The following is a 26,589-nucleotide window of genomic DNA, read 5'->3' on the forward strand; positions in this document are numbered from 1 at the left end:
ACTGGAATTTTAAGAAACTATAATTCACCTAACAGAAGACCAGCAGCAGCCTGGTTATGACATTTTCTGGCAGTTACAGCTCAAAATTAACAATTCTTTTGGATTTGCAGCACATTCTATATCTAAACAAGCTGTCAAAGGTCCTGGAGGACAGTCACTCATGTTCCGTTTGTTGTGTTAGCATGCTAACACCTCACACACACGAAGGCACACAGTTGATGGAGTTTGTCTCAGTTCCTGATCAACCACAGGCTGAAGCCTGGAATCAGCACGTGAACATTCATCAGGTGGTTTGTGGTCGCCGTGGTGGGACGGTCGTCCCGCGTGACCAAGTTGCAATAAAAGCCAGGACAGACCGGTCAGAGCGGAACGCTGCGAAGACGCTCCCAGTTGGGAATTTTGAAGAACTTTATTGGCACAGTGGTAGCAGCGACGTGTCCTTGTTTGGTACGATCATCCATTGGCAGTAAAAAAAAAGAACAGTTCAGGCTAATTTCAGCTATTTTACAGCGAACCGGTTGATAAACCATCAGCAACTTTGAGCTCAGGTCAAATGATTGTCAGCATAATTGCATAAAGTGCATTTGCACGCAATAAAAAAAAAGAAAATATCAGAAAATCATCGGTGGTTGTGGGTTTTTTGCTACATTCTTCATGGGTTGATGTGTGATCTGCTGTATATAAATAGATGATCCTGCGATGTGACTGGAATAGATGAATACTGCGCTCCTTTTTTTGTAGATAAATACGTTAAATACATTCTGAGGAAGCATTGTTAAAGGATCTGTGGTCGGGATTGCACGCCGGAACGTCCTCTTCCCGCTTCAGTAGAAGGCGGGGTTGGTGTGCTCGATGATGCAGCGCCGGCAGTGGCGTCGCACGAACCGCAGCGCCTCCGGTGACACCTCGCAGTCCTGCACGTTCAGCAGCTGCAGCTCGCAGCAGTTGGCCGCCAGAGCTTTCAGCCCCCTCCCCGTCACGCTCTCGCAGGCCCGCAGGCTCACCCGTCTCAAACCCTGGCAGTACATGGCCAGCTGCTCCAGACCGCTGTCCGACACCAGCGGGCACTTGCCCACGTCCAGGGACTTCAGTTTGGGGCAGCTCCTGGCCAAGTGGCTCAGCCCGTGGTCCGTCAGTCCCTCGCAACCCCTCGCGTTCAAGTAGCGCAGCCTCGGGCAGTAGCGCGCCACGTAGCGGACGCCCACGTCGGTGATGCGGGTGCAGTGGGCCACGCTCAGGTAGCGCAGGCAGCCCTCGAGACGGGCGACCTCGCGCAGCCCGAAATCCCCGACCAGGCGGCAGTCGCTGAGGCTCAGCTCCTTGATGGAGGGGCAGTGGTGGGCCAGATGGCGCAGGGCCTCGTCCGTCAGTCTGGTGCAGCGCCGCAAGTACAGGTGTGTCAGGCGGGGGCAGTGGGAGGCGATAGTCCGCAAGCCCTCGTCCTCGAGGGAGAAACAATCCGTCATGTCCAGGAAGTGAATGGAAATCTGCTGGCCGTGTAGAGGGGAGAGCTGGAGAGACGCTTCCTGGGTGAGGCTGATGCACGTCACCTTGGAGCAGCCTGGAAAAAGAAGGAGGTGGTGATTATCTGAATTACTGCCGGTGTCCACCAGAGGGAGCCAGAGCAACGCCATCTCTGTCGCTCTCTATCAACTGGGGTTGGACCAGTTTAAAGTCAAAACATCCAGCCGAGAGCCAAATTTGTGGTGAGTTGTCATGGAAACGGAAATTAAAGGCTGATGTCTTTTGAGTCGATTTTGTTATTTTGCACTTAAACAAAAGCCGCAGGGTTTTTAAAGAGGCTCTGCTGGCAACAAAGAGCTTATATGCCAGCGCTAATAACATGGACGCCGCCCCGCTACGGCACTCGTGTCCAAGTCACTGTTATTGGTGTCGCTTCCTTAATGAAAGCAGCAGACCGCTCTCCTCTGCTGCTGAGGTCACCTCTGCTCGCAGCTAAAGAGAGTCTTTCTTCTCGGGCAGAGGTTGGCAGAGCTTCTGCCGCTCCGCTAACGATTTTACCAGCCTGACTAGGAACGACAGACATGGAACGAGATGAGCGCTTCTCTGAGGGAAAGTCGCACGTGTGAGCAAGGAAGAATATGAGATGTGGAAAAATCCACATTAACAAAGGTCCTAAAATCTAGTAGGAAGGCGGATGACTGAAGTGGAAGCAAATGGAAGCTAGTGCCAGTTAAATCTGCTGGCCGTTCCTTTTTTACCTGACAGGTTGAGGTGTTCCAGGTTGGGGCAGCGGGACACCACCTCAAACACGGCCTCGTTGGAGATGTTGTAGCAGCCGGCCACCTCCAGGCGGCGCAGTTCCGGGCAGCACTGCGCCAACACGTACAGCGCCCGGTCCGTGAGCCGCTTGCAGCCGTTCACCATCACGGTCTCCAGGGTCAGGCACACGTTGGGCGTGTCCTGACACAGCCGGTGGGTCAGGACCCTGATGGCCCGGTCCACGTGGAGCAGCTCCCCCGTCAGCCGGATGGTGGCCCACAGCCTGGGGTCCCAGGCCAGGTTGTACCAGCGGCGGCAGACTCTGGCGCAGCGGCACAGCTGATTGGTCGGGAGGTGGGAGAGGATCTGCAGCAGGGTGTGGTCAGGGAGGACGTCGATGGGGGGGTGGTGGTGGTGCGCTTTGGACTGGCGGGAGCGCGTGTGGGCGCCGGGCTGAGGGTGGACCACGGCGACGGTGTCAGGGGGCGCCGAAGAGGAGGAAGAGGAGTTGGTCTCATGGCCGTTACTGGAGAGGGCAGGCGAGGACAGAGAGGAGGACTTGGACGGCAGAATGAGACCGGGGCTGGGGGTGCTGAGGGTCCGAGTGCTGGAGTCTAAACCTGGAGAGCCGGACCACAAGAAAACCAGCGGATCAGTGTGAGGGAACATTAAATCCGACGCGACAGGCTGGAACCAGTCAGCCATTAGCCGGTAAAACATCCGACGTGTGTGAAAATACCTCAGATATTAAATATCAGTTGTCCTTTATTGATGACTGCCGGCCAGGTCGCGCCGCTAAGCCCTCCCGCCTTTATTGATTCGACACGCCCGGACTTTTAATGAAAAGCAGCTTGACAGAAGCAGAACCAGGCGAATCAGGCGGATCAACCTCCGACCTGAAATGGTGACTCAGCACCCTCCGCTCGTTTGTTTCCTCAGCGGTTTCTGAGCCGCCATTTTTGTCCACCCGTTAGCCGGGACATTCCTCTCGTGTGACTCACAGTCAGGATAACGTCCCGGTGGACCGTGACCCGCCGCACGGGGACGCTCGTCCCCGATGCTATCGTGGTCTCCTCGTGATAACGATCGCTGGTCAGGAGTCAAGAGGATGATGTCACTTCCAGATGTCGGCCAAAATATGAGGGAATATCATCTTTCAAAACAGAGATGAAGGAAAATCTGGGAATAAGTCGCCCGTGGAAGGTTTTTCACCGTCACTGGATCTTCTAATGCGAATCTACAAACGAGGTCAAACTGAATCCGGTTAATCGTGATGAATCACGGCCCGTTATTGGGATTAGCCAGACAGAACGTTTCATCAATACCCTCAACAGGCAGTATGAAGCCTGTTACCGTCCAACACACGCACGCACGCACACACACACACACACACACTGTCGGATCCACTGGAGCGTTTGGACTCACTCACATCTCAGTTTTTACGCCAGGATCACGGAAAGCTGCCCCAGTCTCCTTATCAAGTTTCGGTTGCTACGCTAGCTGTTAGCCAATGTCCCTCTCCGACTGCTAACCGGCGGCCTGCTACGGGCAGCTGAGCCCAGATCTTCCACCATTTTCGCCCTTAAAGGCTCAGTTATCTCAGTTTGTTGGATCTTTCACTGGGATCCAGTTGACCTTCCGTTGGGTGGTCCGCCCTGCGCTCTTTAGCTTTATTCCATGGATTTAAACACCCCGTCTCCTTCAGATTTCGCCCACCTGTGTAAACACCACAACAGTGCTGCGCAGGATCCGCACCGATTCCAGTCCGCTGCAAATATTGCCGGATTCCTGCGCTAATACCGAGCACTTGAACTAGACAAACAAGTGGAAACCAGCATGTTTCCAACAGCTCCGTTCTCTCAGTAAATGTGGCTCCAGATGTTTTGGGGGATGAATCAGACGTTTCTGTCTCTTCCAGAACTCATCCAGGTCACGGCGCACTGGTTACACTGGTCCAGCCCTTCCTGCTCCCTCTGTCAGACTTCCATTCGTTCATTTGTCGTCCAGCCGAGACCAGGATCCGAACTCCCAGTGTTGGATCCAGCACGGGCCAGAATATTCAACGGTCGCTCCTGGAAACCGTGATGGTTTCCAACTGTGTGTCACTTCCCTGTTTTTGTGAAACAAGCAGATGGTTTTGAAGCTCCGTGCGTGCGTGTGTGAGGACCAGACGCTTTAAAAAAGAGCTGTGGCGTGTAAAAATATAAATGGAAAAAACTCTGCCAGGCATCAGAAAAGGCCGCACTTCTGCAGCCCAGCGAGGGACAGAAACGCTCCTTCAAATCTAGATCACATTTGCTCTGTAAACATGCATCCGCACACCTAAAAATGAAGCACGTGATGCCACAATTCCATAAAAAAAAACCTGCCTAGTGGACATTTTTTGTCTAATCACCCACTTTAATGGGTTCTTTTGTCAGAAACAGGTGAAAAACACCTGTCAGACTTTGCAGGAAGCAGCACTAGCATTAGCATTAGCCACGCATGCTCAGGGTCTCAGACGTGATCCCGAAGCCCCGATTCATCCAGCGGAATCCGTTTTTTCGCCATCCAAACTTTATTACTCTCATCTCGTCGGCGATCACTTCGATTGATTGCCCTCTTTGGAGTCTGGCTCCAGATGTGCGAGCTGGTCTTTAATCACTTCCTGCTGCGCAGAGTCGGCGATTAGCGGCGAATGAACGGAGCCAAGCGCGCCCCGCTGTGGCCGCGGGCGCGGGCGCGCTCCGAAAGCGCGAGCCTCGAGCCAGATGTTCCACCGTTTCTCCTTTGATTTCCTGAAGCGGGCTGACTTCTCTACCATCTGCGCCGCCGCCGCCGCCGCCGCGAGCGCTTCTACAGCTGCTCGGTGTTTGTCCTGTTAATGACGGCGCTGCAGTCGGACCGAAATATAAAACAGGACGCAGCAGCTGCTTGAGTTAACGGCGTTTCTGCTGAAACACTTCCTAAATGCTTCCGCGGAGCCGCAGCTCAGGTGCGCACGCAGACGTCCTCTGGCATCAGGTACCGCTCCGAAGCAAAGAGACGCGACTATTGAACATTAGGAGTTGATCACTAATGGATCACTAATGGATCACCATCCTTCAGGAGCTTCCTCGTGGTCCTCGCACAGCAGGAAACGCTGAATCGCAGCGTTAACCAGCAGTTTGGATTCATTTGCTCTAATATCCGTCCCAATAATACGAAAACAATCTGTTTTTGATGAATTTGTGGAAGTTGATATTAGTGTGAAGAGCGGAGCGGCCAAAACTATCAGAGAAACCTTCATTACAGGAAGGTCCTACGTCACTGGAGACAAAGGACTCTTCCACTTGGGCAGGAAATGGCCCTACAACCCCCCTGCAGCTGCCCCAACCCTGGACTGGAGCTGTTTCTGTTCAGCCAATCACGTGCCAGGAACCACAGCCTTCTCACACGGCGCGAGCGGCTTCGCCGCGCTGATATTTCCACAAATGTCTCCTTGTTTTTCTGCCGCCTTTCACTTTACACGTCCTCCTCCGCCACGTCTCAAAGACAATAAAAGGCCGCCGAGCGTGCAGCCGCGGCCGACGCTTCAGTTCGCCGCCAAATCTTGAGTGGAATTCAAGATGTCACATTTTGCAGAACGCTTAGGTCCTCCGTCTCTCTTGGTGGCGGCGTGACAGGTCGTTCAGGTGCAGGGACGCTCACGTGGGATTACCCAGCAGGCTAGCTGCTACGTACGCAGCTCGGCTGTGATGACCTCCCAGGGCTGAACCCACAGAGAGGTGTAGCTAGTGCAGCTAGCACAAAAAGAGTTTAAATTATTAAATTTAGCTTGAAACAATTCCCGCCTTCCTGTTTGGGCTCTGACGTCCGATCGTTCCTTCTCAATGAGGTTTTACTTTTAATTTACTGACTCAGACCATCCAATAATGAGTGTCAGAAATAGCCAGCACCACCTTAGCTACACAATGCTAAGCTACAGCTGTTGACATTTTTCACATGCCTCCTTTAATATCTGCCCTGCGGTTCTGAAATCTCACTTTTTTAATGGCTGCCTGGACTCTAAAAGTTCCTGTGATCCACTTCCAGGATCCAAACGGCTCAAAAACCGAAGATGGAACGGTTTCTCCACCCATGGAAACCTCTAAGATCTCCTTCCTCCCTATGAAAGCGGGGGGAATGCTGGACCGCAAAGTAATTTTGCTGTTCTTCGTGTACCAAAACACGGACGGACTCATCCGTCAAAGGCTCGTTCCTGCCGCTGCTGCTTCAGAGCTGACGTCATGACCCAAACCGCAGTCTGGAGAGGGGATGATGTGTCAGTTTGGAGAGGGTTGGGCTAACCCCGACCCATATGGACGCAGTAGGCCCAGGTGTGGCGCTGTAAAATCATCCCTCGCGGGCTAAACTCTTACAGGAAGCAGGCCAGGGTCCCAGCCAGGTGGCGCCTCTCCCAACTGCTGTCAAACACGCACCCGTGGTGGAGGCTGCAGAATGTGATCCAGGCTTCAGGACAACAGGCCGGGGAGGAGGGTTCTGACTTCTCTCTGCTTCCCCTCCTGAGTTTTGTAGGATTTTAACCAATCTGGGTTCAGGTTTTGGACACTTACAGGGTCAATCAGATGCCCAACGCTCCCAAGAACAGACGCTTCTTTGTCTAAACTGATGTCTGAGGACTTCCAACACAGCTGGAGGCGCCGCGTAAACGCAGCACAGACGGTCGGGCCTCTCAGAGGGACGCGTCTGAGGCGCCGTGTCGCGATTTGTCCCCGCTTGTTTGGTTTTTTTAAAGATACGCCGCAGCCACAGCTGCGGGAGAGTGACATTTACTGCACATTCGCGGCCTTTCTCATCCTCAAGAAATATCAGTGTAACGTGATATATCTGCCTGTGTAAACAGGAGTAAATGGGTCTCCGTTTGGGTTGGTTTACAGATGGAGTGTGAGGGATTTGTTGCCTTTTGGAGAGTGAAAATATGAACATGTTGGAGACAGAAGCTTTCTAGGGGAGTGTTTAGACTGCACAGCTGACCTGGGCCCGGTCAGCCCGGTCTGCGTCCAAACCTGACGCCAGTCGTTGCAGAGAAGCGGAGCTTTCTTTTGGGCTAGCGTTAGCCGCGCGCTAGCAGAAAAAAGATGGAATGCAGACTAATCCGCTTCAATCAAAGTGACGCGCACATGCATGAGCGCTGTGACATCATCAGCTGGGTGCGGTTAGACCTGCAGCAGGGTCTGGTTCTGACCACAACAGAACAGGCTCTCTGAATAGGAACAAATTCAGTTAAACTATACACTCCGTCACCACATCAGTCAGAGGAGAAAGGCCCCGAAGGGTCCCATTACTTTAATCAAGCCAAAAAAAAAAAGATGGTGCAATTAGCCTGAATTAGCCTAGCATCCAACATGCCATTATGCTAATCGCTGTTATAGAGCTATCTGTACATGCAAAATATCACAGGAAGAGAAAAGTTCTTGGGCGCTCCTGGTGGAACCATATTAGGCCTGATGGTGTGTGGTCTAATGCTAACATTAGCTCCTTGCACAGTGAAAACATCTCCAGGAAAAAAAAATAAAAAGCATAAATCACTCAGAGATCCTGGAAAACATATATATTCAGGACGGGAAGTATTTACACTGCGTCTGCTGAGGCTGAGCAGAGACGTTCCCGACTCTTATCACAGTTTGTTTGGTCCGTCAGAAAGGAAGTCGGCATGCTCCTCGTTCCCACCGTTCCCTGTTAGCCCGCTGCCATCATAAAAGGCCGAAGGACCGGACCGCAAAGAACGCCGGCTCTGACGGAACCGACGCCCACACGGGTCTGTTACATCGGCGGCAGCAGGTTGTGGGATCCAACTGGCCCGTTGGAGCTGCGACGCAGAGACGGAACGTCTCAGGGCGCCGTTAGTGCCGCTCCTGTAGAGTCCGGGATCGCATTCCAGAGGTACGCCGAGTCCGGGCCGGGCCAAAGCAAACCCCGGAGGCTCAGACGGGGTCGAGGCGTAACCCCTGCTGGGAGATACTGAGTTTCATCCCACAGGAAGGATTTACTGCTCAGTGGCTGGCTGCCCTGTGCCTCCCAGTCTGCACTTAATAAGCAGCCGAACTGGGTCAGACCACAGCAAGCAGATGATAAATGAAAACAGCGACGGGTCTCCGGGACCTGCCAGAATCAGGAGAACGGCTGGCTGGAGCCCGCTGGAAGATGAGCCGGACCATGAATTAAGCACTTGACTTCATGGGTTTCAAACGGCGTGAAGCCTCCGGAGACGTTCCGAGACGTTTAGCAGCGCAACCTTACAGAGCCAGAGTGGAATTCTGACGAATTCTGACGCCTCGCCAGCGTTTATCTGCACATTCCTTCCGCAGAATCGCACAAATCGCAGTCAGAATCGGCGGAATTTGTCTTCAGCCGCGCTTAGGAGTCCGGCTACTGTTATTCCCAACATCTGCTCGCGCTTTCATCGCAAAAATGCTGCGGCGGTTTTTAATGCCGCTGTACGGTCAAGTTACACCACAACTGAGGAGACAAGTGATTAATGCCGCCGATCCCAGCACGTGTTTGGGTTTATCCCGCCCAATAACACGCAACCGTCCCAATAATAACGCAACCGCCTTAATAATAACGCAACCGTCTCAATAATAACGCAACCGCCTTAATAATAACGCAACCGTCTCAATAATAACGCAACCGTCTCAATATTAACGCAACCGCCTTAATAATAACGCAACTGTCTCAATAATAACGCAACCGCCTTAATAATAATGCAACCGTCTCGATAATAACGCAACCGTCTTGATAATAACGCAACCGTCCCAATAATAACGCAACCGCCTCAATAATAACGCAACTGCCTCAATAATAACGCAACCGTCTCAATAATAACGCAACCGTCTCAATAATAACGCAACCGTCTCAATAATAACGCTACCGTCCCAATAATAACGCAACCGTCTCAATAACACGCAACCGTCCCAATAACACGCAACCGTCTCAATAATAACGCAACCGTCGTAATAATAACGCAACCATCCCAATAATAACGCAACCGTCGTAATAATAACGCAACCATCTCAATAATAACGCATCCATCTCAATAATAACGCAACCGTCCCAATAACACGCAACCGTCTCAATAATAACGCAACCGTCGTAATAATAACGCAACCATCCCAATAATAACGCAACCGTCGTAATAATAACGCAACCATCTCAATAATAACGCATCCATCTCAATAATAACGCAACCGTCTCAATAATAACGCTACCGTCCCAATAATAACGCAACCGTCCCAATAATAACGCAACCGTCGTAATAATAACGCAACCATCTCAATAATAACGCTACCGTCCCAATAATAACGCAACCGTCCCAATAATAACGCAACCGTCTCAATAATAACGCAACCGTCTCAATAATAACGCAACCGTCCCAATAATAACGCAACCGTCTTAATAACACGCAACCGTCCCAATAACAACGCAACCGTCCCAATAATAACGCAACCGTCTCAATAATAACGCAACCGCCTCAATAATAACGCAACCGTCTCAATAATAACGCAACCGCCTTAATAATAACGCAACCGTCCCAATAATAACGCAACCGTCTTAATAACACGCAACCGTCCCAATAACAACGCAACCGTCCCAATAATAACGCAACCGCCTTAATAATAACGCAACCGTCCCAATAATAACGCAGCCGTCTTGATAATAACACTACCGTCCCAATAATAACGCAACCGTCCCAATAATAACGCAACCGTCTCAATAATAACGCTACCGTCCCAATAATAATGCAACCGTCCCAATAATAACACAACCGTCTCAATAATAACGCTACCGTCCCAATAATAACGCAACCGTCCCAATAATAATGCAACCGTCCCAATAATAACGCAACCGTCTCAATAATAACGCAACCGTCCCAATAATATCGCAACTGTCTCAATAATAAAGCAAACGTCTCAATAATAACGCTACCGTCCCAATAATAACGCATCCGTCTCAATAATAACGTAACCGTCCCAATAATAACCAGCGAGGAGCTGCGTCACGCGTACGCCACGTTTGGTCCATGTCGTGGGGGAGCTGATCCAGTTAAGCTAACGTTATTAATGCGGCAGCGACGTCACACAGGATCCAGTTGGTCGGTGATATGAATGCTCCCAGTGTGTGGCGGTGGAAGCAGCCCAGACTACTTCCTGATTAGCTTAGTGGGCCGGACGATGGCGTGATCTGCCACTGCAGAACATATGTGTGTGTGTGTGGGGGGGGGGTCTGTGGCCTCAGTGGTTCCACACTGTGTAATTACACCCACTTAGCGTGGAGGAGAGTAATAATAACCTCAGTCATAACACAGGAGAGATATGGGCGAGGAGCTTCTGGGCACGTCCTCCTCGTGTTCCTGCCCATTCAGGTTCATTCTCAGGGGTACTTTAAAGACAATTACCCTTTTTTCTTCCGGCCCCTTAATGGACCGACCCAACCGTGTCAGCACCTCCATCAGAGCTGAACCGCGTGGCTGATTCATTATCCGGGTCGACACTCTTAAACCTCCCGTGACTGTTAAACGGTTGTCGAAGGGCCGATATCGAGTATGTGTCACGTGTGCCCCCCCCCCCCCCCCCACCCCCCTCCTCGCACCCTGCCCCCCCGCAGTGTTCTGGTGACTCTCCCATCGGGCCGGGGCTCAGTGGTTGAATAAACAGAATTTTTTTTATTCTTCCTGGGTAGAAGCTCGGGGAGACCCACCACTTCCTGTCAGAGGTGGCGACGCGACCCCTGACCTGCTGACCTCTGACCCCACTGATCCACTCCACTGTCGTTCAGGATGTTCTGTATCGTTACTGTACCTGCATGTATGGTTTATGTGTCTGTTCTGCTTCTATCCCCCCCCCCCCCCTCTTTTACCCACCAGCATGGCCCCCGACATGAGCCTGGTCCTACTCAGGGTTTCTCCCTGTTAAAGGGAGGTTTTGGGGATCTTGCTCTGGGTTTCTCTAAAGCTCCTAGAGACAGTTTTGACCATAACAGACACTACATAAATAAAGCTGGACTGATTTGTATATTCTCCGGTTCAAGAAAGTGATGGAAAACAAGTCACATTCTTGGGGAGTACAAGATTTAGCACATTTAAAAGACCCTGGAGATGGACGCTAGCACTTAGCCGCCGTTTAAGCTAGCAGGAATTGACAGATTGCTAAAAATGGAAGAGACGGCTGTTGACAGGAGATCAACGGCATCTGTCAGCTGCAGAGTATTTCTGTACCATTAGGTGGAACATACGGTTCATACTCCTGACACATGCAGGAGGTTCTGGGGGGGGGGCGGTGATGGATGGTCTGGGAGAAGGAGGTTTGGGAGGCTGGAAGGAGCGGAAGGTGAAGCTCTGGCACCTCCAACAACACACGCACCTCCTTCCCTCCCTCCCTAGCAACGCTCTGAGCCTGATACCGCCACAGTTTAGATAAGCATTCTTCCACAATGACAAACCAGAAGTGGGTGTTTTCCCCTCCCTCTCTTCTCAAACAAAGAGCCCAGAAATGCTTTGGGTTTGTGGATCCTGATGCCGGGCCGCGGGTTTGTTTTCAATTTAGGGTTATCCCCGGAACACGCAGGTCTCTCTCCAAAAATAGGCAGAGAGAAGATGTGGAGGGAAGAGAGGGAAGGGTGGGAAGGGGGGGGAAGAGGAGGGGACTGTGGGTAATGAGCACCAGATGCCTTACCTTCGCTGGTAGCCACATTCTTTGGAGCTCTGGTTGGTGTGTGATCTGTGCTTGAACTTATGTCAGAGGAGATGCTGGAGCTGCCTTTACCTGCAGGGGGAGCGGGAAGGAAAGCAGGTTTATATTTAAGACGTCTTTACAAAGATCTGCGGCCATGTAAGGGTGTCGCCAGCGGCCGGCGCCGCCGCCACCGCGGGCGTGGAGGCGGCCCCGGACTGCCTGTTTGTGGCATCTCAGGTCATAAATGTGGCCGTCCTCAGGCTAACGACGCCGGCCCAGTCAGGGCCACCTAAACGTGCCTGGGAGTAGGTCCCCGTGCACCTGCGAGACGAACTTGTGCACATAAACTGATGCGGCTCCTGCACCACGATGATGTTATGGTGACATCACCGAGCACATCTGGTCCTCCCGTCCCCAAAAGTGATCTCATGGGGGGCGCTGAGATGCACGTGTCCAGAGGGAAAACCCATCCCCCGAAGCCTCTTTCATATCGGCATTCTCTTCCCGCTCAATCCGCTGCTTTGGTGGGAAAACAACTTTTCCGAAAGCTCTCCGGCCACCCGGATGGACCCGCGACCACCGTGTATTTCATCGCCGAGTCGCCCTTTGAGGACAGATGTGGACGGAGCGACTGCAGAGTCCTACACTAGTAACCGAATACGGGCGCTGGACGCCATCGGCCATGACGCAGAGAAGAAATATGCTGTGCAAAAACTGAATAAATAGTCAAATGTTTGATGCTTCAAACATCAGCGATAGTAATCCCAGAGGAATTAGACCTCTTTACTTCCTAATTTAGAGGTCAAAATCTAGAAACTGCAGCTCTGCTTTCATCTGAAACTGCTTTGATGTTCATGTAGTCCATGAACATCAAAAGCAGCAACGATTCAATACGATTCTGAAGGAATCCAACCCTGTTTTACAAGGATTCTTTACTGGAAATCAGGATCGAGTATGCACATTTGGGCCTGTAACTCAAAATATTTCAAGCATTTGCCATCTGTCCATTGAAAGGGGTCTTTGAGAGGGGCCCAAAGAGACATATGTGATCAGAAAGACAGGTTTGATTTGAGATGTATTGCTGATATTGGACTGGATCTTCTAGATTTACTACCATCTTGAGGATCTTGCATGTTTTCTGGTGGGCCAATCGACTCAACAGCATTAGAATAACCCATTTTGATTGTTCCTGTGCTGTAATTTGTTAGCTTAATACGACTCCTGAGGTTCTAGTGCGGTCAAATAATGTGTTCTGTTTCTGTCAATGGTTCTGATCAGGAGGAGGTCAGATGGAGGCGGGTTTGATGACGGCACGTCCCGAAGTTTAAACGTGGTCTACAGGGCTGAATAAAGAGCTGACACGTCTCAGGGAGGACTCTGTGATACGATCTGCTCGGCGGGCTGGAATCCGAGGTGGAGCTGGTCCATTTGTTATTTTTAACATCACGAGTTCCAATCTTTTTCCTGCCGTTATTGACTTGGGAAGAGAGCAGATTGGAATGTTATTTATACAAACACCGTCGCTCCAGAGACAGATGTAATAAGGAGTCTTGATCCCACAGTCGGGAAGAGGGCTGATATTACGACATGTTTAATGCTAGCTGCACGTCGCTAAAGCATCGATACGGAGGCGGGTTATGACCAGAACCTCTGCTGTGAAGGGACACATCTTCGACTCCACCCCAAGACAACATCAGCCTCAGATGATTCAATAGAGATCAGATAATTAGAACGTTTCATGTGTCAGCCTCCATGAAGCATCTGAAGGGAGGCTGCTTTCAGCCTGCGTCTGTTTACACGAGGGTCGCGCACCGATCCCTCACGCCACTGACAGTGGAAGTGGGTAGAACAGATGATCCTGCAGCCCGGCATCCTGCTGTGCTTCATCTGGATGTTATCTGACCTGGAAGTACCCTCTCCAAGCATTGTTTGGGGGTAAACTTCCTCCTGCCCCCAGCATGGCGGTGGTTCCCCCAGCAGGATGCAACACTACTGGGAACTGGTTTTAACCAGGGCTAGGACCTTGAGTTGTCTGGAGCATTGGTTGGACATGGCGAGATTCCCTCCAGAGGCTGGATCAGCGCTTCCTGTATCATTGTCCTGATGTGGCTCAGCGTCACGTTTGATTAATGGATGTAAAAATGGTCAAACAATAGCAGGTTCAGGACAAAAGTGACCCTCTGGAAGTTAAGAACGTCCCAGTATTGTATCCTTTGACTTATTTGTGCTAAATCTGTTAAAATACACCCCTAAATCTGTCATAAATTGAGCGATTCTGTGTTTGATGGATGTTATTTACGACTATATGTCATTTAACCTTCCTGTATGGCTGGTATTCATCGCATATGAAGGGATATAACTATAAAAATAGCACCGAATGATTTAAGGGAGCAGTTATCTGTTGATTTGAATCATTTAAGGGTTAAAATCTGACCACCAGGCGTCACTCTCTCATAGATGTATAAAGATACAGATGCTGGACGCCAGAAATAAGTCTAAAATCGATTTTTAAAGGCGACTTTCTGTTTTTATCTCTGTTTAGGTGCATTCCAAATCTTACAGAGGGATAACTGAGCACATAATTCCACGCAGGCATGAGAAGGTTGGCGTCCATCATGAAAGATTTACAGTTATAATGCTAATTTGGAGCTAGCTCAAAGTCAAGGAAACTGGCATTTTTTAAAACCCTCCGATGATTTGGGCTTTAAATGAGGGACATTTGACGACAGAGGGGACCAGACGGAGAAAAAAACCTCCTCCCTCCGAGCAGAGTTCAAATATTAGTCGTTTAAAAGTGTTCTAAAAAGCCACTTACCCTCGCTTCCATACAGTTTTCCATTGTTCGCACCCATTTTAAAGAATACATAATCTACGCGCGGGGCTCGCTTTCATCAAAAGGAGTTAAATTCCGCAGGAAAAGGTCCGTTTCCATGAAGAAAGCTCGGCCCGTTAGCTCCGACTCCAAATAGTTAATCCAGATGTTGAGGAGCGCACGCCCGAGCTCCGGACTCCAGCCTCCAGCGGTGCAGATTGTCTGGGTCTCCCCCACCCAGCCGGCCCGGCGCTCACACGCACAAACACGCAGAAAAAGGGCCGAAAACCCCGCTCGGAGGAGTTTGGAGCAGCAGTTTTAGTGGCGTGAAGGGCGAGCAGCTGGTCGTCGGGGCCAGTGTGGGCCGGGGAAGTTCGACAGGGCGCAGCGGCGGCGGCTCTCGGACCAGGTTCTGGATTTAAAGAGACCGCAGACCAGAGAGGAAACCTCCAAAATTCAAAACAAAGCCCGACCAGCCGCCCCCCAAATCCTCATACCGCCATTAGAAATAGAAATTAGGCTTAATGTTACTGTCATTGTGGGGATACTCTTTTTTTTTTTTTAAATTTATTTATCAAGCATCTGTTACAATCGAGGAAAAGCCAGAGAATCGTGCAACAGGCAGAAGAAACGGCCTTTTAACAGGAAGAAACCACGAGCAGGACCATGGAGACGACTAGTGATGCCTCCCCATGCGATTTAAACTCGATGTAGTTCAAAAGTTTGTATTTTCCCTGCGAGTGTTTGCATCAAGCTTGAACATTTCTGCAAGAACCTGAAGGCGTCCAGACACTTAAAGACACATGAGCTCCATCAAAGAGGCACTGAAAGCAGGTTTAGCAGCACATGCTGGAACGTTTCTATGAATAGCAGACATTCAGGTCACTAGACACCTCCTAAAAAAGACGCGGGGTAAAGCCAGACGATGGCTGCTGACCCATAATGGACTGAAATGCCTTTTCCAAACACTGTTCCACCTGCGGGTCGCAGGCGCTCTGGTGCTTCCAGTCAGAGGGACCATTAAGCATCACAGTTGTCGCCACTACAGACCTGCGGGTCTGTGGCGGGTCTGTAGCGCTCTGCTTTGCTCCCTGCAGAAGCCATCGTGTACTTGGCTCGCACGGTACCAATCAACTGGGTTCACGGCTATCACAGGCCAAACCTCAGCGGGCTGCAGCCAACAGTCGCTGCCATGCTGGAGCAGACCTGATTATACGGCGTTTACCAAATCCCGACTTTGTCAGAGGGACGTAGCAGGACTGGATTTAAGGTTCTGGTGATATTCAAACACTATTCTGTCATGATAGATTCCCTTTAACTTGGTTCCTCGAATATTGATTAGCACCTTTAGTTGTAAAACACAGATTTGATTCAAACCAGCACAATTAAAGCGTTGCAAAAAAGTTTTCCCCTTCCGGGTTACCATAGAAACAAGCCCACCTCCATGGAGGGGGACCCCGCCTCAGTATTTACAACAAATGACCAGAGGGCCGCCCTTTTTTCCCCCTCAACATTTATTCATTTTTTCATTAAAAACAAGACAAAACTCTTGACTAGGGTAAGTTTCATGCTAGTTTACAACATGTGGCTGTTATTGGCCATCCAGGGTAAAGCTGAATGGAGGTTTTTATCTCAGGAAGAAGCTGATTCAGGAGGCTGGACTTGAAACAGTGAATCAGTCCTCTGGAACAAACGCACTCTGGGAGGACGGCGTGCCGTTGGCTGGACGATCTGGAACTCAGTGGCCTATGTTGGGGGAGCTTCTACCGCTGGCTGTGTAAGGCCATCAGGGTGAGAGGAACTGACATGGACCTGAGGGGATGCAAACATCAGTGAAGTAACGCTAAAATAGATCAGTCCCAGACCCATTGTCTTACCGCGTCAGGACAGAGGAAAGCATTTCAACCAAAGAGGGATCCCGAGTTCCTGCTCCGAACAACTTACAGCTGATCTGACGAGAATCGGTTATATTCACCAGCACTGCGGCATAAAAAACAACAAAAAAAAACCCACACCACAAGTCATACGAGTTTCTATGTCATTATCTTAAAATTATACAGCCCACAACTAAAAAAAGAGCCCAGACCAAATTCGATAAATATAGACCATTGTTGCTGCTCCCAAAAAGGTTGTAATTGTTCTCATGTCGAGGCCCTCAGGCTCCGACAGCTCAGAGATGCTTTGGTTTTGTAAAGTTTTTGATGGAAACGCTCACAGACGGCCAGCGAGTCGGCGTCGCGGCGCTGGAACGTCACGGAGAAGCTGGTCTCCGACTCCGGCAGCAGCTCGTAGAGATCAGAAACGGGATCTGGAAGCAACCAAAGAAGGATTCTGCCCACGTTTGGTACGCAAACAAACTGAAACTGTGCGGCAAAAGTCGATTTTCTGATGTTTCGAGCAGCAGAGAACGTAAATCGTGAATCACATTCGGCCGCTGCCTTCGCCACACAGCTCCTCAGCAGGGCGTTGATGGCGCTCTGATGGCGCAGGATCTCCAGCAGGGCTGGGACGTGAGAGGGGTGGGTGAAGGGAATGTGGTCCACCACAGCGGCCCTCTGGGCCGGCACGTCCCACGCAGCTCCGGGGAGGATGAAACCCTGCGTCGCACCGGCATCAAGACAAAACCTTACGTCCGTTTTCCTCAACCCAGACACACTTTTGTGCTCATGTTACAGTAAAATACACAAACCTCAGAAAAAACAGCGTCCTTCTCATCTTCTTTATGGCTCTTTGCGTACCCTGATGTTAGAACTTTGGGCAACGGCTCCCCCTGCAGGTCAACATCCGGTAGGACACCTATGTGACGCAGACGATAATGTGAGTCTGAAAATAAAACACCCTCAAGATTTAAAAGGAGATGCAAACTAACCTGTTATACTGCTGATTTTTGTGATAAAAGACAAGATGAGCGGCATCGGCGGCTGCAGTCGAAGGAGAAAACAGCCCGGCAGACTCTGGTGCGGCACCTCGCTCAGAGGCAGGAAAACAGGGGTTCTGATTGCATAAAAAGAGATAAATGAGGACAAGACTCTTCAATTGATGCCCATTATAGGATGCTACATACCGCTGGTCCTCCGTCACTGCAGGCTCTATGAGCGCAGATGCTAACTGGAGCTTGTGCATCGCATCGCTGGCGCCGATGGTCACCTGAGCTCCCTGGACAACTGTGAATTTGTTTAAGAAAGAAAGAAAAAACTGCCTCGATGGGACACAATCACACCCAAACCTCGGTGGTAGTCTTACACAAGTCTGAGGCATTTGATCCTGGAGCGGGGACGGAGTAGAACTGGATGGTCAGCGGGTGATCTGGAACCACAAACAGCCAAAGAAACGATGCCAGATTTAGCCGACGGTGTGTTTGGTACCTGCATTAGCAGCCTTCAGGCAGCCCATCAAGCCGTCATTAATCAGCTGTATCTGGGCTTCAGAGTCCAGCTGCACCCTGGAAAACGACTATGTGGATTAGCCTTCATGCTAGTAGGCTACAACCCACCCAGCTGAAGATCAGACCAGTTCAACCACGTCCATCATCTCACCTGGGCAAACTGGACATGCACTGCAGGTCCTGTGAAAGCAGCTGTAGAGATTCAAACAATCTGAGCTTGGTCTCTCTGAAATCAAACATAAATGAGTCAAAGACGTTAAAATAAGAGAAAGACTAAAAGCTGCCGGGATGTTACTTGTCTCCGGGGATGTTGTACTGGCTCAACAAGTCTGTCAACTTCGCGGAGAACTCGGAGAAGTTTTCCGCCCTTTGGGGACGTAAAAAAAAAGAAAAAATAAAAGGCCTGGTCAGCGTTTGATAGCGCCGACGTCGGTGTCGTCCTTCACCTTCTTACCTGAGCAGCTGCAGGAGCGACTCGCAGTGCTGCAACAGAGTCTCTGATTACTACCTGAGCTGAAGCCGTGAACGGTGCATTTACATACAATAGGAAATCCGGCGTGCGGGGTCAGCTTCACATTCTCCACCCCGCCGCACGGCAGCAGCGCCACCTCCAGGCGGAACAGGTCGGCCGTCAAGCAGCAGGTCGCCTCGCTGATGTGGAAGTCCATCCTGGAGAGGATAGAACACAGGAATCCAGCTGCTGTGGGATGGGGGGGCGACAATCAAGACGTACCCTTGTTGTCTGGCCATCCGTTGCAGGTGATGCCTTATAAGGTCGGTGGAGGAGGCTGAACCGTACAGACAGACGGAGTTAAACCAACAACCAGTGCAGGAAGGCCACCATTAACATCTGTTTACCATTCAGCACTTCCTGGAGCCTTTCCAATGCGCTGCACAAGGGCTTGGACCATTCCATGGGTTTTTCCTACAGGGAGACAAATGGAGTGAGTGTGCAGCTGGGATGCCGGCTCTACTGGGGGGGGGGGGGGGGGGGGGGGACACACACCCTCACACCTGAAGGTTCTCCTCAGTAGAGCTGAGGGACAAAGACCGGTGGTCCTGGCTGCCTCAGTCCAGAGGGACCGAAGCAGCTGAGGGACACTTTGAAACCATCATGAATCGTAGTGATTCACATCTGCAGGATAACCGACATCCATCCAAAGAATGGAGGCAGATTCTGGCCGGGTGACTGCTGCACATGTCTGATGCAACCCGGGCCCCCTGCCAGATTGTGCAGCCACCAAACAACCGAAACATCACTTGAGGAGAATCCACGCTTATTCCTCAACAAAGGCTGGTGTGTTCCAGCAGAGGTGAGCTCATTCCCTGCTCATCACCACCAGCTCCTGCTCAGAAGCTGCACAATGAGGCCACTTCTGAGGACAGCAGCATGATTAATTTACACCGAACGGAGCTAGCCAAAAATAATTTCACTCTTTTCTCTAATAAACCCTGCATGAAAGGATGGACAGGGAGGGGGTTTGTTGTTGCCTTACCGTGCAAGTTCGGACAAGATTAAACGTTTCATTCCAGGTTTTATTAGCAAACTTTAGATGCAGATTCTCGAGAATTAAGTTTGCGTTCATCCCTGAAGCGTTAAAACAAACACAAAAAAAACGGGCTCGGTTAAATAACAACGGACAAAACTGAATATTTGGGGTTTAAAGATGCTTCAGAATCACCATTACCTGGTTGTTAAGACTCCGCTTCGCCCCACAAACGAATCAACATTGAAGCAGATTAGATAATTAATCAATTAACCGGCGCATTCAACGCCCCGCGTTTATTTTAACCGTGTTTTAAGCGCCGTGTTTGTGCTCACGGGCGTTAGCCGCGGAGCTAGCCGGGAGCTAACGGGGACCGAACACCGACTTTATTCCCCCATTTTAAACCTCTGTCAAACGTCGTTTCGAAGCGAACACTGTTGAATTCCGACGACAGTCGTCAAACAATTGAACCCAAAAACAATCGACGACGTGGCCTTTTAAAACGCACCTGTCAATCAGCAGGTCACGTGACCGCACGACAACGTGACGACGAAATAAGAAAACAATATTTACAAACACAAAAACATGTCCAGAACTATGTTTGAGAGCACGTACATTAATACATTTTAAAGGTAAGTGGTTTTATTCCAGCTGCTGTTGTTCCAGATCTATATTGGTCATATTGACTCATTAATGCTGCATCAGCTGGTAGTTAGTAGCTTGCTATCCTAGCCATGTCTTGCATATGCTATTAGCCGCCTATCTGGTGTCCAGAGAGCAGATCCTGAGAGTGAAGGAAGACGAGATCCATCCATCCATCCATCCATCCATCCATCCATCCATCCATCCATCCATCCATCCATCCATCCATACTGTATTTATATAGCATCTGGTACAATCAAAATCATCCCAGGGCCTGGGATGAAAAAAAGAAAAAACTCCCCTCTAACAGGAAGAAACCTTGAGCAGGACCAGGCTTGGGGGGGCTCCTGCTGATGGCCGGCTGGGTTGAGAGAGAGGAGAGGGGGGAGGACAGGTAGAAGAAAGAGTACAGGCAGAAACTGTGCTAAAGGACATTCTGTCCAAGCCACTATATCAGCATTTTGTGGCTTTCAGTGTTGCACTATTTTGGTTTCTCCCATTGTGGCGCACAGCTAGACCGCAGTTTGATGGTGAATTTTGTTATGAATGCGGCAGAGCTGTACGGCAGCGGCTCATTGAGACTAATGCCCTGCTCCATTTAACAGATGAAGCAGAAACCTTTGAATACCTGGATGTGGAAGAAGACCTTTAATTCCAGAGGCCAAAAGGCTCTTTGAATTGCTCAATCACCCTTATGTCCCGTCATCATTGGAGCACACCTCCCCTGCCTAATGAGGTGGATTGTTGCGTTGGAGGTTGCCTGTCACAGCAAGGACATCCTCAGGCTGTTCTGCAGGAGGACATTAAAGTAAAATCTCATAACTGCTTGTATAAGCTCTCCCCATTCATCTCCATGGTATAATTATATTTCTTGGCACAGTAGACAGTGCAAATATTGGGGCAACCATTCGCCATATGCCACATTGAACTACATTTTACTGATTAAAAATGAGGCAAGTGGTGATTGCAACAGTTTTATGAGGACCTTATCTGACGCTCTGATGTTTGTGTTCAACTTTGACTTTGTAAGGGTAAAAATGATGTGACTGTAAGGGAAAACTTGTATGTAGCACAATTTGTGAAGCATCCTGTGCTAGCGTTTGTTACTTTATATGAACTTCCGGTACGGACTCTGCTACCCTGACCTGACCTTGTCCTTGACTGATATCTTGTTTTTGAGCAGTAAGCAGAGCTTATGACAAAGAATGTTCTAGTCAGTCGTCAATTGAAGATATGAACAGTTTAGAGAGTCACAAAGTAAAGACATAGCAAGGACTAAATATTTTGGAATACATTGAGTCAATTAGGTGTGGTATTCATCTTGTTCTTTGTATGCCAGCTAAGAAAGAATGAAGGCACCCACTGCATCAAAAAAGTGTGGCTTCAAAGTGTCTTTTGTTGCATCTTAGTTTTAGTTTGTGTTTTACTTTTTTTTTTCTCTATGTAATGCATTAGCACTAAAAAAAAAAAAGGTCCTGCAAGAATGTGCCTCTTCACTTAGTGGCAAGCTCATGTGCAGACAGCTACCAGTAATTACTTTTAAATATCAAGATAACTATTTGTGAGGTTTGTGGGAATGCCAATTAAACAAATAAAGAACCAAAAATAACATCACCTGCAACCACGGGGCAACCAAAAACTATCCATGCGTAACCGCCAGGGACCGTTAACTGGAGTTAAATAATAATAGTTAAAAATTATTAGTAGCTAATGAAGGTTGCGTTCATCCTAAAAAGTGTTCAGCTAATGAGCGGACATCAAATATTATCTTGTGTTTAAAGATACTTTGGAATCACCATCACTCCACAAACGAATCAACTGATCAACATTTAATCAGATCAGCTAATGAGTCAATTAACCGGCGCGTCCTACGTTTATTTAATAATCAAGAAGAGAAAACCCAGACATTTGTGGGTGTAACTCTCTAAACTGTACGGATCTTGGTTTGACTCATACAAGCGCCGTGTTTGTTCTCCCGGGCGGGCGTTGCCAGCCAAGCCCACAGGACGTCCAGTCCGCCCGCTGACAGCCACCAGCCCGGTCTGTGGAGTTAGCCGCGGAGCTAGCCATGAGCTAACGAGCGCCTAGCGCAGCCCTTATTTGCCCCCCCCATTTTCAACCTCTGTCAAACGTCGTTTCGAGGCGAGCACTGTTTAATTCAGGGGTGAGTGTTTTTATTCCAACTGCTGCTGCTCCGGACGTATTTACCGGTCGTGTTATAAATTAATGCGGCATCAGAGGGTAGTTAGTAGCTTGTTATCCATTGCCAGCCGTTTCTTGCCAGTGTGACTAGCCGCCTAGCTGGCTAACGAAGAAGCTGAGTTTGGAAGGATCGAGCGAACATCTGTTGCTGGGATCGAGGTGGTTTTTCGTGTCTCTTTTCTGTCCATTCCGGCGTTTTTGACCGGTCCGTCTCCTAATTAACGCCCAGGTGACGTTAACTTGTTCGGTGTGGTTGGTAGCTTGTTAGCCGCAAGCGCCCGAGGTGATTAACCTGCTAGCTTAGTTCACCTGGATGTGGAACCCATCGTAAATCGACGTTATTATCTCATCGTCACGCCCGGTTCTGTTTGCGTTGTCAGCGGGCTGTTCCAGGGACTGGCCGAGGCTGTCGGTTATAATCTGTCGGTGATCACCATCATATCAGCCTGTCAGGCGGATCATCGCCGTGATTAACACACACGATCCGTCGGACTCGTGAATCTAACGTGTGAAGATCCCAAATCAGCCCTTCCGTCGTCGGTATGTGTGGTGCCGGTTCTCCACCTTCAGCCCTGATCTCTGTGGTGTTTGTGGACCTGTTAAGGACACGGAGATTCAAAACTGAGCACCAAAAAGCTCCAGCATCTCCTGATGGATGCAGAAGCTTCTGAACATCTTTTATTTGAAACAATCCCCCCCTACCCCCCAAAAAACGGTCCTGATCCTCCAGGATCAGGTGCATCTGCCTTCTGTTCACCTGGTAACATGATGCCGTGCACGCTGTGGTTCCAGCCTCCTTATTGGATATAAACTTTTTAGCCACCTTCTTTCATGTTGTCTGATCAAAGAGTGATTAAAATAAGAACTAGCTGTTTGATGACGTAATGCAGCTGCAGAAACGGAGACTTAATCTTCAGTCTGTCATGAATCCAGGATGTTCTTTATGCTGGAATCTTTCCTGACGCTCACGTCTGTCTGTCTGTCCGTCTGCAGAGCCATGGCAGCCGCGAAGCCGAAAGGCCAGAACTCTCTGGCCCTGCACAAAGTGATCATGGTGGGCAGCGGAGGGGTGGGGAAGTCGGCCCTCACGCTCCAGTTCATGTATGACGAGGTGGGACACGTCACGCCGCGGCCGGGGTTGAGCGTGTTGCTGCGTTTGGTTCATGTGTTTCTCCTCCCCGCAGTTCGTGGAGGACTACGAGCCCACCAAAGCCGACAGTTACAGGAAGAAGGTGGTGCTGGACGGCGAGGAGGTCCAGATCGACATCCTGGACACGGCGGGACAGGAGGACTACGCGGCCATACGAGACAACTACTTCCGCAGCGGCGAGGGCTTCCTCTGCGTCTTCTCCATCACAGAACTGGAGTCGTTCGCGGCGACGATGGACTTCAGGTAGCGTTTCTGCCCGAGGCCGCCTGAGAAGTTGTCCCGTTTGACGATGTCTCCTGGTGTCCAGAGAGCAGATCCTGAGGGTGAAGGAGGACGAGAACGTGCCCTTCCTCCTGGTGGGCAACAAGTCGGACCTGGACGACCGGCGGCAGGTCAGCGCGGACGAGGCGAAGGCGCGCGCCGAGCAGTGGGGCGTGTGCTACGTGGAGACGTCGGCCAAGACCCGCGCCAACGTGGACAAGGTGCGTTCCGAGACACGTCCTCCCCGCCGGGGCGTGGATCCAACAGAAGCACGAACCTCTTCTCCCGTCGCTCGCAGGTGTTCTTCGATCTGATGCGAGAGATCCGGGCGAGGAAGATGGAGGACAGCAAAGAGAAGAACGGGAAGAAGAAGAGCAAAAGTCTGGCCAAGCGGATTAGAGAGCGATGCTGTATTTTATAGTGGTAAGAGCGGGCAGCTGCTGACGCACGTGCACATTTCAGACATTGGTTTTGTGCCCATTCCTGACCGTGACTTTCTGTTCCCGGCCAACAGGACGTGTCAGGCGGTGGTGCGGAGGCCCTCCTGACACCACCTCTAGCTCTTATCTTTTTACATGCTGACACTCCAGATAATTTATGTACTTCTCCTCTCCACTGACAACGTGACAGACCGTAATAATCCGTTTTTTAATTTAGGCCCGAGCTCCAGAAACGACCCTCGGAGCGTCGCGAAACGTGTCGTCGTGAAGTTCGATGTGTACGAATTTGTTGGGTTTACTGCGCAACCGGAAGGTTCAGGGCAGGAACGGAGGCAGGAACCGGAGCCCAGATTGCCTCGGTGCCCCCCAGGAGGGTTGTTCCTGCACTGGTGCATCTCTGAAGCATTTCATCTGACCAAACCTGACCTGGAAATTGACCCGTTTGGGCTCTTCTACCTGATACCTGTCAGCTCTTTCTCAGCCACCATTAAAGCACTAATCTGGATCTTTGCTCCCCCCTTCAGATCGTCTTAAATGCACAAAGATTTTAGAACACTTGAATATTTTTTTTCCATTTCTCCGCTTCATCATTTTAAGAGTTTTACCTCATTTATCAGGCTTCTTTTGCCTTTTATTGCCCAGCTAAAGCACCTGCCGGTGCCCTGAGCGATACATAACACTACGTTAGCATCTTCCACTGCGTTTTCCGCCTAATTTAACTTAATTTTTACCCTTTTAAAAAAATGTTTCAATTGGGGTGAAAGTGGAGATCGATGAATTTAAGGATGTAAAGCAGGCTTTTGGGGAAGGGGGGGGGTGTAGCACCTGCGCGCAAAGGTTGCTTTCAGTCACCAAAGAAACGAGCTAGCTAGTTCAAACAAGTGCCGATTCTCAGCAAAGGCAGCGACACCATCAGACGGTGGCGGGAGGAGAACCTAACGAGTTCATGTGGTCGTTCATTGTACAACTCATCACTGTTGCCTCTCTGTCCATGCTGAATGTGAGCCCCCCCCCCCCCCCAGCTGCCATAACGTGTTTAGAGGTCTCTCGCGCTCTGTGTGCTTTCTCTGTCGAGCTGCCCGCTCCTAAAAAGCTACCGTAACGCCGTTGTTTCATCCAAAATGCGGAAAGCTAGCGATGATTTATTGACTAGGATGTGACATCTGCCCCCCCCACCCCAATAAAATAGGCTAAATGTTTCCAGCACTTATTTAAAGCAGCTTATTTGACTGTAGGGTCCCCTCAGCTGACTCCAGAGTCTATGCAAATGTCAAAGGTTGCGAGCTCACATTACAAAAGTATGCGAACGCTAACGTGGTTAAGGGCTAACTTCCTGTTGACTAGCGCGTGATTGAAACGCCACAGGAAGTAGCTACAAATGTAAACCTGCTGGACGCGCGCGTGCAGGATCGAACCATATTGCTGATGCGTTAAGTCTCTCTGCTGTTGCTCAACATGTTGTCATCTTGATTTGTGGATTTTATTTATGGGTTTTGTCTTCGACTAGCCCCCAAATGTTCAACAGAGGTGACACAGAAACAGACAGTGTGTCGGCTCTATGACTTGTTTTGCCTTTTTTTTATACATTAATATCCGTGTAATAATCAAAAGTAGATCTCTGGTTGTACATTTGCCATCGATTTACATGTTTACTTCCTGTTTACTCGTTTTGATCATGACCAATTATGTAGCCGGTCCGTGTGAATGCAAGAGGCGACGCTCACATTTCATTTTTGTGGTTCTTGGGGAAATGGCAAATAAAGTGGAAATTACTAATAACGTTCTCCGAATGCTCCCAGCTTTCTTTTTTCCAAACGCTCGTTTTGTTCCGCAGCTTCGAGTTGGATTCAAAAACTGGAAGTGGTTTAATGCAGATTAACTAGATGAGATGCCGTTGGTTGGGGAGGGTAATGCATAAAAAAGGTCTCCCGACTGAATCAAAGGTCACCACTACCAACACTACTACTATAAATCTGATGGCATTTCCTTTTTTAGTCTCTTTAGTTTTTACAGTAAAGTTCCCTTAAACAAAAAACAATGAGCAGTTTTAAACTACTTCCATCCTTTATTTCCTATTAAAAAAAAACACACAAGATAAATCAACTAATTCTGTTCTCCCCCCCAAGTAATATTTACATCCAAAATGCAGAAAAGTGGGAGTTCATAATTCTGTAAATTCCCAGCTGAAGATCGAGCACCTGAAGTAAACATCGCGTTAATTTCCGGAACTACGGAGTTTAAAAAAAAAAATCCAAAAAAAATCAGTTTTTCTGTTAATTCTTTTCCCTTCTGTTA

The 26,589-nt window shown here is 49.7% G+C and overlaps 3 protein-coding genes and 1 long non-coding RNA gene across 7 annotated transcripts; 2 read left to right on the top strand and 2 right to left on the bottom strand.

Moving 5' to 3' along the window:
• Positions 1 to 379: 379 nt before the first annotated feature.
• On the bottom strand, positions 380 to 15,152 carry LOC101064071 (F-box/LRR-repeat protein 7-like). The gene is made up of 4 exons (XM_003978670.3): positions 14,731 to 15,152; positions 11,916 to 12,005; positions 2,223 to 2,843; positions 380 to 1,561 (listed from the first exon to the last, which is right to left on the bottom strand). The coding sequence occupies exons 1-4, from the start codon at positions 14,765 to 14,767 to the stop codon at positions 825 to 827; spliced, it is 1,485 nt and encodes a 494-aa protein (XP_003978719.1). The 5' UTR covers positions 14,768 to 15,152; the 3' UTR covers positions 380 to 824.
• Positions 12,445 to 14,476, top strand: LOC115251199 (uncharacterized). The gene is made up of 3 exons (XR_003889762.1): positions 12,445 to 12,976; positions 13,194 to 13,328; positions 14,458 to 14,476. It is a non-coding gene; the product is annotated as an uncharacterized lncRNA (long non-coding RNA).
• A 1,071-nt stretch (positions 15,153 to 16,223) lies between the features above and the next one.
• Positions 16,224 to 20,042, bottom strand: med1l (mediator complex subunit 1-like). Of its 3 annotated transcripts, none has more exons than XM_011620038.2 (17): positions 19,801 to 20,026; positions 19,609 to 19,700; positions 18,971 to 19,037; positions 18,846 to 18,900; positions 18,655 to 18,781; positions 18,567 to 18,595; positions 18,408 to 18,479; positions 18,264 to 18,338; positions 18,093 to 18,169; positions 17,971 to 18,033; positions 17,792 to 17,891; positions 17,597 to 17,721; positions 17,417 to 17,523; positions 17,153 to 17,324; positions 16,943 to 17,035; positions 16,605 to 16,707; positions 16,224 to 16,539 (listed from the first exon to the last, which is right to left on the bottom strand). In XM_011620038.2, the coding sequence occupies exons 2-17, from the start codon at positions 19,696 to 19,698 to the stop codon at positions 16,491 to 16,493; spliced, it is 1,404 nt and encodes a 467-aa protein (XP_011618340.2). In that variant the 5' UTR covers positions 19,699 to 19,700; positions 19,801 to 20,026; the 3' UTR covers positions 16,224 to 16,490. The 3 variants fall into 3 exon arrangements, 2 of the variants coding, with proteins under 2 accessions (XP_011618340.2, XP_029698485.1); XR_003889761.1 differs by having other exon boundaries at positions 16,519 to 16,539; positions 16,834 to 17,035; positions 19,801 to 20,042; XM_029842625.1 differs by lacking the exon at positions 19,609 to 19,700 and having other exon boundaries at positions 19,801 to 20,025.
• A 1,921-nt stretch (positions 20,043 to 21,963) lies between these two features.
• Positions 21,964 to 26,077, top strand: ralaa (v-ral simian leukemia viral oncogene homolog Aa (ras related)). 2 transcript variants are annotated; one of them, XM_003978669.3, is made up of 6 exons: positions 21,964 to 22,405; positions 23,437 to 23,554; positions 23,628 to 23,836; positions 23,901 to 24,075; positions 24,153 to 24,277; positions 24,369 to 26,077. In XM_003978669.3, the coding sequence occupies exons 2-5, from the start codon at positions 23,441 to 23,443 to the stop codon at positions 24,273 to 24,275; spliced, it is 621 nt and encodes a 206-aa protein (XP_003978718.1). In that variant the 5' UTR covers positions 21,964 to 22,405; positions 23,437 to 23,440; the 3' UTR covers positions 24,276 to 24,277; positions 24,369 to 26,077. The 2 variants fall into 2 exon arrangements, with proteins under 2 accessions (XP_003978718.1, XP_011618337.1); XM_011620035.2 differs by lacking the exon at positions 21,964 to 22,405 and adding an exon at positions 22,459 to 22,602.
• The last annotated feature ends 512 nt before the right edge of the window (positions 26,078 to 26,589 follow it).

This window comes from Takifugu rubripes, chromosome 10 (assembly GCF_901000725.2).
Source record: "Takifugu rubripes chromosome 10, fTakRub1.2, whole genome shotgun sequence".
NCBI lineage: Eukaryota > Metazoa > Chordata > Actinopteri > Tetraodontiformes > Tetraodontidae > Takifugu > Takifugu rubripes.

Excerpts from the sequence above, each read along its gene's own strand:
- LOC101064071 (XM_003978670.3), bottom strand. The coding sequence starts at position 14,767 with ATGGGTGCGAACAATGGAAAACTGTATGGAAGCGAGG. Across the intron at positions 2,844-11,915 it reads GAATGTGGCTACCAGCGAAG|GTTTAGACTCCAGCACTCGG; the intron begins GTAAGGCATCTG and ends CCGGCTCTCCAG. Across the intron at positions 1,562-2,222 it reads GGAACACCTCAACCTGTCAG|GCTGCTCCAAGGTGACGTGC; the intron begins GTAAAAAAGGAA and ends TTCTTTTTCCAG.
- ralaa (XM_003978669.3), top strand. The coding sequence starts at position 23,441 with ATGGCAGCCGCGAAGCCGAAAGGCCAGAACTCTCTGGCCCTGCACAAA. Across the intron at positions 23,555-23,627 it reads TCCAGTTCATGTATGACGAG|TTCGTGGAGGACTACGAGCC; the intron begins GTGGGACACGTC and ends TCCTCCCCGCAG. Across the intron at positions 24,076-24,152 it reads CCCGCGCCAACGTGGACAAG|GTGTTCTTCGATCTGATGCG; the intron begins GTGCGTTCCGAG and ends CGTCGCTCGCAG.
- med1l (XM_011620038.2), bottom strand. The coding sequence starts at position 19,698 with ATGAACGCAAACTTAATTCTCGAGAATCTGCATCTAAAGTTTGCTAAT. Across the intron at positions 18,901-18,970 it reads GCTCCAGGAAGTGCTGAATG|CCTCCTCCACCGACCTTATA; the intron begins GTAAACAGATGT and ends TGTACGGTTCAG. Across the intron at positions 17,036-17,152 it reads GGCGAAGGCAGCGGCCGAAT|ATCCCGTTTCTGATCTCTAC; the intron begins GTGATTCACGAT and ends GGTTGCTTCCAG.